The sequence below is a fragment of the Argentina silus genome (assembly GCF_951799395.1).
Source record: "Argentina silus genome assembly, chromosome: 8".
NCBI classification, from domain to species: Eukaryota; Metazoa; Chordata; class Actinopteri; order Argentiniformes; family Argentinidae; genus Argentina; species Argentina silus.
The window spans coordinates 18,862,426-18,871,114 of NC_139662.1; the positions used below are offsets into that span (position 1 = coordinate 18,862,426).

An 8,689-nucleotide genomic window follows, 5' to 3' on the forward strand; every position below is an offset into this window, starting at 1 on the left:
ATGTATCAAAGGCCCAACACATAAACAGCTAGCATGTATCAAAGGCCCAACACGTTCTAGGAAAGCAGAACACCACCAAACGAGTATCTGCATGTAGGTGTAGGGCTGTGTTGGGCATTGCAGTGGTTTGTACCAATTCCTCAGCTAACACACACACAGACCAAATGTATGTAGTTTCATTGTGTTACTGGAGCGTGTCGACTTGTTTTTATTATTTCAGTGCACTGGGATTTTTAAGGTATGAATGTAATGATTGATCATTTCTATGTGAAGTTCAGGCCCATCTGCAGAAGCTGTACCTGGTTTTACGTGCAAGCCTCTGAAATCTCCTTACCATAATAGGTTTACATGTGTGTTGTGATTCTCATTGACAAGGCTTTAGAAGAGTGGTGGTGAACCCGGTAGTCTTACTGTAGCTGCAGTATGTCAATGGCAAGAACATTGTCCCCCATGCTTGGCAATGCATACTGTTTCAGGGACAGTACACACACACACACACACACACAAACTTGTCCTCCATGCTTGGCAATGCATACTGTTTCAGGGACAGTACACACACACACACACACACACACACACACACACACACACACACACACACACACACAAACTTGTCCCCCATTGACAATGCATACTGTTTCAGGGACAGTACACACACACACACACACACACACACACACACACACACACACACACACACACACACACACACACACAAACTTGTCCCCCATTGACAATGCATACTGTTTCAGGGACAGTACACACACACACACACACACACACACACACACACACACACACACACACACACACACACACAAACTTGTCCCCCATTGACAATGCATACTGTTTCAGGGGTCTTCATCATACTCTCATGTCTCTTATCACCCATCCCTTACTCTTTTGTTCCCAGTCATTTCCCTCATTAACATATGAATCATCAGTGTCGACACACTATCCCCACTCAGTCACACACACACACACACACACACACACACACACACACACACACACACACACACACACACAGCCTAGCCTGTCAATACAAAATAACATACAGTAATTTGAATTAGTGTAATCTCAGACTCCTTCGTTGCACCCCTCGATGTCTCTACCGCTTTGTTTTCGCTCCTCCTTTCCTCTCCTTCGCTCCTCTTCCCTCCTCCCTCCCCTTCTAAGCCATTCAAGTGGAACATTGCAGGATTATCCCTCAGCTATTGAGAAACCCTGGGTTGTTCACACTCACTTCCTCACACCAAGTCTGGCCTGGACGACTAAAGCTTCAATAAATCTAAAAACAAAAGGCCACTGTTGTCCTCGTAGGAGAGAAAAACACGTCAAAAGGGAGCCGTTGGTTCCAGTGAGGGCTTGTGGATACCATTTTCATTTCACCATCAGTCTCCTTCACACTGTTTCGATGGGATCAACTGGGGTAAGCAAACGGAATGAACGATGTGCGTCTCTCCTGTCTGTTGGACACCATTGCCTTGTCTTAATTGGGTTCCTTGTTGCCATGCTGTCAGATAGATTTCTCGAGTTAGTATGCATGAGTGGAATGTCCCCGATAGCATATCCAGCAAGCTACGTGTCTTAGAGCAGTCTTTGATCCATTGATAAGACGGGAAAATGATGTTCTGTCTTGGTCTTCATCTCGCTATGTCAGCCTGCAAACGTGCAACCAAAGAGTAACATTTTGAAGCATTATTTTATATACTTCATCTTCTTACCCTCCCTAATAGATGTGTACACCTGCCATACTATACATCAAGCAATGCGTATTCTATGTTCATTCAATGTTTATATATCCAGGTTAGTCTCATTGCGATAGTATCTCTTTTACAAGAGAGACCTGTTCAATATACCAATCAGTGATCAATTATAATCTTTCTCTCTCTCTCTCCTCTCTTTTCTTCCTTTTCCCTCCCTCCATTTGGGGAGCCTTTGTTCCCCCCCTACGGTTTGGATTGACCCAAATACCTCTACAGTATGCTCCCTCCCTCCCTCCCTCCCTCCCTCCCTACCCCCCACACTTCCCCCTCAAGTGGCGCTCCCTCTGTTGGGCATATGCCCCTCTCCAGCCCTGACAGCTACAGTAAAACATGATGTATTCTCCATCTGTAGAGTGGCCTAGTGACCAGCTGAGCCGGGGGACCACATTGCCCACATTGTCCTTTACAAGACAGCATTGTGTCAGTTACCAGTCTCTAGCCATAAGCCCTTGACTCAAGACCTTCCATGTAGCTGTTGTTAGTAGGTGATTGTAGAAGGGTATGAGAGATCTGTTTTTTCACAATTACGCTCATGTTGAAGGTTAGATGCTTTAGCTCGCTATTTAATCTCTTAAGCGTGTGTGCATGTAAATATCTCTGTGTTGATAATGCGGTGAAGCTTTACTTATCACAAGGAACAGCCATTATCCGATGGAATGGTATGCTTTGACAATGCATGCTTGCAATGTGAAGTTTGTTTGACTGACATTTTACGCACCTCTTAAACATCACTCAAATGAATGAATGTTGAAACGTCTGTTGAATGAAGACACTCAACTTGCTTGTGGTGCGGATCCATGCTGTAGACTACAGCTGTGGTGTAAATAGTGTCATTAAGCCATGCTACTTTCCCCATGAGCTCAGAATCCTGGGCCTTGCAGGGGCTTAGCTGGCTCTAGAAATCAGCAGGTGTCTTAGCCGAGAATACAAAAGCTAATTGGACGGCCAGTCTGACAGACAGGTTTAAGGACCTATGCTCTTCCTGAGATTAACCATATTAGACGGATCATTGCCTGTGGAGGTGAACTGAAGAATTGTTTGGATTGCATGTCCCTTCTCCCTTCCCATTCAATCAGACGGTCTATGTGTACACGTTTAGACATCTTGAAGAGTCATTTCTTTGGATAATTTCTTTCTTTTTATTTATATTTCCTGAAACTAAATTGTAGGAGTACAGTATGTACCCCTAGGGGTACAGTATGTAACCAGGTAGTGGTGACAATGTCAACAGTGATTTGGATCCTATCAGACCCATCAGGGTTGATTTAACATGATTTAACATGCTTCAATATACTATACTGTGAAGCAGTATTTACAGCATTATTTTTGCATGTTCTTACATAGCCATTTTGTAATTGCATTGCAGTTGCATAGTAACAGAGCTGACCTGTCCGTATTCAATCTTATGTAATAAACCACCCACTTATCTCCATTGCTATGCAAGAGCCTGGTAAGATTTTTCGTTGACAATACGGAAAGCGAGATAAAAATGTGGAGTTTACACATCACAGTAGCCTACTGTATAACACGCGCTTGTAGGCTACGCTCTCTGAAACACTGACTGCAGTATATTAATATATCCTGTCGTAGCTGAGTCATGAGTTCTCATATAGATCTTATGGCCAACAAACCAGAGGACAATAACAAGTTGACAGTCAGCAGCCAGTGGTCTTAGCGTTTGTCATCATCACATTCTGGAGAGTCTGCTTCACCTGTGTGACTCTATGCACACCTGCTCTTCACTGAAGCTGTAGACTGGCTACGTTTTTTAGGCTAGCTAGTTAGTTAGCTAGCTGCTACAGTGGCTAAAGGCAAACCGTTTGTCTTCCTTCTCTCAGGGTGAGGGAGCTCCCTCTTCAGAGAGGAGAAGAAAAGAACTGATGGTGTTATCTGAGCTTTGAAAAAAAAATAACAGGTTTCAGAGGTCCTCTTCTCCTACCTCAGTCATGCTGATCGTGTAAGACTCCTACTTGGCCTCCCAGCCTCTGAGGCTGATTCACAGAGAGTAGCTGATGTTCCTGCTATTCTACTGTGTCTGAAATCTTTGAGTTGGCAGTAATGTTATACCATGTGGTTGAATGCAGTGGAGGCTGGTGGAGGTAGATATCGTCGGACAGGCTCATACTAATGCATGGAATGGAATCAGGAATCAGAAATGGTATCAATCATGTGATACCATTCCTGATTCCATTCCATGCATAACAATGAGCCCTGTCAATCCTCCAATTTCTACCTCCACCGGCCTCCCATGGTTGAACGTCAACATGCTCAGTTACTAGGTGGTATAAAATGCCTCTTGTACAGTATATACGATCTTGTTATTGTAAACATTTTAAGGAAGCACATCTTACATCATCAATCGTACAGTAAAGAAACATGAAAGCCTTCACTCCCAGCCTCTTAAAATCAACCTTTGCCCCAGAGCTAGCTAATGAAGCACAATTTTTTCAAAATAAGTCAATTAAATTGTCTTGACCAGTACCCAACTGGAGGACCACAATGCAATTCCAAACTGATACAATTCAGATTGGGCACACGGTGAGTGGTAGAGAGAGCCCAGAGTGTGAAGACCTGGTCCTCTGTGGCTCAGTCGGTAGAGCATGGCGCTAACAACGCTAAGGTTATGGGTTTGATTCCCGCTGGGACCATATATACTGAAAAATGTATGCACTCACTGCTATGTAAGTCTCTTTGGATAAAAGCGTATATTATTATATATTAAAGACGACTACAGAGTGTCGTGTTCAAGTGGTGACACTAACAGTTATGTTTGACAAACTGCACTGAGGTGTTCCTGCTCGGCTGATTCAGCCATCGCTCTGCGAATGCACTTGTTGTCCTGCGTGTCCTCCTGCTCCTGAGTGATGATTCATCACGCCGGGTACAGAATGTTCCACAGTTCAGATGGAGATGAGTGTCCCCCATGGAACTGCAGGTCATCGTAGACAGGCTACTGCAGCAATGTATTTGAAGGAGTGAGAAGCACAAACAGTGGTTCTGTTCGGTCTGCTTGATCCTTCATTTGTTACACAAGGCAGTTGTTGATAAGAGTGGGCTAAAGGGCCCAGTATGTCAGGTTAGCACGTCTTACGTTGCTCCCTCTCCCTCTCTAAGAATCCATTGTCCAGGGTATTGTAAGTAACTTTACCTGGTGATTCTCTGTGACACAGAACAAGCCATCCCTCAAAGTATAAAGCCCAGAGTACAGAGTAGTTATAGAGTAATTAAGTAATTATATCTAAGTACTGTAATTTCCCATTGTTACATTCCACTGACACTGTACCGGCACTGGAGTTGGGGTTGTCAAGGTTGGGGTTAGGTTTTGGGCTGAGGTACCTGCTGTAAGCACTGTTCAGTAGTACTGTAGTAAACGTATTACCGATGTTTGGCAAGCATTATTCGAAAGTTGTATGAATGTGTTCTGACTGCTTGTGTTGCGCAGGCTATGTTTTTGAGCTCTTGTCTCGAGGCCTGAGGTGCCACTAATGAAGTTACCATTGAGACGACAGAGTCATTAGCCATGAGAACAGAATGGATTAGGTTTCAATTAGAGCTCGCTACGAGAATAGCGCCAACCAGTCTTGTGCCATTTTATTCTTAGTGGTAAAAAATCGACCAGCTGTCAAAGGAACAGATACAAATCGTCTTGACTTAAACCTGGGAATAAAGCCAGCAGACACTATATTTCGTAGACAGGCGGAAGGGTTTACAAAGTAAATGATGGTTTAATTACATCATTAGAGGGCACCTAGAGCTCTATAACCTTCCATGTTAATGTGCAAGAAAGAGCTGCAAGGTTCATTCTCTCTTTGTACGCGCTTTCTTTCCTGTCCCTAGGTTGTGCTTGAACTTCATGCGTGCGCACGCCCGCGCGCGTGTGTGTGTGTGTGGTCAAAGCTCCATGATGACAGTAGTGATGGTGCAGTCCCTGTGGTGTCTTTGCTCTCTTTTCTGGGACACGGCAGTGTAAGATGCCCTTTCAGTTTCCGGGAGGCACAGTACAGCAATGAGGAAGGGGACTATTTTTACCTCATTATTAGCGCTGTCTCAAACACAGCTTCCAACTGAGGGTATCTCTCAATATCAGTTCCCTCTAAGTGGCCAAGGGAAACGTTGCCTCTGAATGTCAGAGAGCCCGTGTTATGGATGTTGTGGGATATTATAGGCCATTCATGTATTGTATCTCACCCCCCCCCTCCCTCTCTCTCTTTCAGTGCATGAGGAACCCAGCTCTGCTGCAGACACGTTTAGCCTTTAGCCTGCTTTGCCACGTCCAGGAAAATGTCCGTCTCCTACGATGAAACCGTTGCCGCTGACGAGGCCATGGACAGCTTTTGGGAGGTAAAGAAACCGAATCAGTCCCTCTCCTCCTATGGGCTGTCAAATACGACCTATAAACACACACACACACACAGTCACACATAAACACACACACACACAGACACACATGTTGCACAGACTCGTGCAACATGAGCAATTTGATTTGACATTCCATCAATGTTTGAAAGAGTACATTTCAGTACCACTGAAAACAAACATGGTTTCCCATGGTATTATGATAAAGTCATGTTGCCACATATTCAAACGTCCACTGGGAGGCATATAAATATAGCTGGTTATGCCACTGTTGTTGATGTTGTTGCACAAAGACACCCAATTAGTGTTAATGAATTCCAGTAGCACAGAGTGGCCTTTGTGTCTTGGTATGAAGGCCACAGAGACCCAGACAGAGCCTCTTAGTTATCTTCATTACTGAGGCAGCCTTTCAGCCCCCATGCACCTGCCTGATATCTCTATACGGCCAAGAGTGCTCTGTCCGGAGCCTGCACCCACTGGGAGAGACTGCCATAGGACTTTATAGTCTGAGGAATCCGAATTCGAAATCCACCCGCTTGACTCAGACATTTGCCCAAATCTTGTATTGATGTCAACGGGAAATGTGTGCGATGGTTCGAGTTCCGGGATGTGCAACACATAGTTTGTTGGTAGTGCTATACCACTTAGTATGCCACCCATAATACCCAGGTGTGTGTTGTTTTTGTGGAAATATAAACCTACTCAACCTGTGTGTTGTTGCTGGTCCAGTCAGGTGGTCTGTAAAGTGGGAGAGGGGCTGTACGATGTACCCCACTTACCTGTCTCACAGCGACCCTGTATACCTGCCTCATACTCTCTGTAACCCCACACCTGTCTCATAGACTCTTTGTAACCCCAACAACTCCCTTCTCATAGACTCTCTGTAACCCCCACACCTCCTGTCTCATAGACTCTCTGTAACCCCCACACCTGTCTCATAGACTCTCTGTAACCCCCATACCTCCTGTCTCATAGACTCTCTGTAACCCCACACCTCCTGTCTCATAGACTCTCTGTAACCCCCACACCTCCCGTCTCATAGACTCTCCGTAACCCCACACCTGTCTCATAGACTCTCTGTAACCCCCACACCTGTCTCATAGACTCTCTGTAACCCCCACACCTGTCTCATAGACTGTAACCCCCACACCTCCCGTCTCATAGACTCTCTGTAACCCCACACCTCCTGTCTCATAGACTCTCTGTAACCCCCACACCGGCCTCATACAACCTTCATGTCTCACAGCCTCGCTGTACCCCCCACACCTGTCTCACAGTCTCCCTGTACCCCCCACACCTGTCTCACAGTCTCCCTGTACCCCCCACAACTGTCTCTCACCCTTGAGCCCCTAGACTGTGGGGGTGTGCACTGTCTCTGGGCTTCATTTCCGTCTCCTCTTCGTCCCTGTCAGCTTCCTTTCCCTAAGAATCTGTCTGCTTGCGTTAGAGCAGAGCAGAGGATTATAGCAGTCACAGTGCGCGGGCACAAACACACACACACACACACACACACACACACACACACAGTCTCTGCCATTGCATAACTACACATGCACAGGCACGAGCCATCCACCCCCTCCCCCTGTCATGCACCATGAGCTCACGCCCCCTGCAGGCACTGAGGGGGAGGAGCCTCAGAGCTCAGCCCAGCTTTTTTAAGGTGGTCTCTCTTAAGGTGGCATGAGATAGATGGAAAAGGGAACAGAAGGTGGTCTTGCTCTTATCCAATCTATCTGTTTAATCTCCATTCTCATAATGGATTATGTTGGCTTTTATAATTCATTATTGTATAAGAACAAATTATTTCAAAGTTGCATTTGAGAGAATTTAGCAGAGACCACTTGTACTAAAAGGCCAGAATGAGGTAGATTTAATACATATTTGACTGCATCCTATGCATCCACCTCCTCAAACTTTACCATACAGATTGAAGGCAACATTTGCATCTAATTTCCAAATTGTCCACATTTACAAATGTCTTATGCCTTAATTTTTAATCCACCTTCTGTTCCCTCTGAATGCAGACTTCTCACCTGGTGAAAATGCTTTGTAGATGTGGACCCTAGTTTAACTGTGATCTGGAGTCCTTAGCCTATCTTCCTCTGACCTCTGACCTCTGACCTCCCGCAGGTGGGGAACTACAAGCGTGCCGTCAAGAGGGTTGATGACGGCCACCGGCTCTGCAATGACCTCATGGGCTGCCTGCAGGAACGTGCCAAGATTGAGAAGGCCTACGGCGACCAGCTGACCGCCTGGTCCAAGAGATGGAGACAGCTCATCGAGAAAGGTTAGCATCGGGGCGGAGCTCAATACACCAGACCTTTTTTTTCAGTAAAGAAACGACTTTATCTTGAGGTTTTTTAATTTGAGGTTAGATTAATTTGCGTTGAACTCACTACCTGGCCCCCATTGGTCCAGGTTGTGTTTCTTGTGCGTGTGAATGGCGTCAATTTTCATTCCAATCACATTCCAATCACATTCCATCTTTTGGGATTTTGAAATTCTCCCCTGTGATGCTTCCTAACCGCAGGCCCACAGTATGGCTCGGTAGAGAGGGCCTGGTT

The 8,689-nt window shown here is 45.5% G+C and overlaps 1 protein-coding gene across 1 annotated transcript in view; it reads left to right on the forward strand.

The window, feature by feature from the left end:
* Positions 1-6,050: 6,050 nt before the first annotated feature.
* The window catches only part of pacsin1a (protein kinase C and casein kinase substrate in neurons 1a), a gene marked incomplete at both ends in the record, with an annotated part of 9,368 nt that continues 6,729 nt past the window's right edge, over positions 6,051-8,689 (forward strand). The window contains 3 exons of the mRNA XM_083674418.1: positions 6,051-6,110; positions 8,256-8,412; positions 8,656-8,689. The exon at positions 8,656-8,689 is cut by the window's right edge and continues 202 nt beyond it. Of these exons, the coding sequence (XP_083530544.1) occupies positions 6,051-6,110; positions 8,256-8,412; positions 8,656-8,689 (251 nt within the window). The remainder of the gene's footprint in view (positions 6,111-8,255; positions 8,413-8,655) is intronic.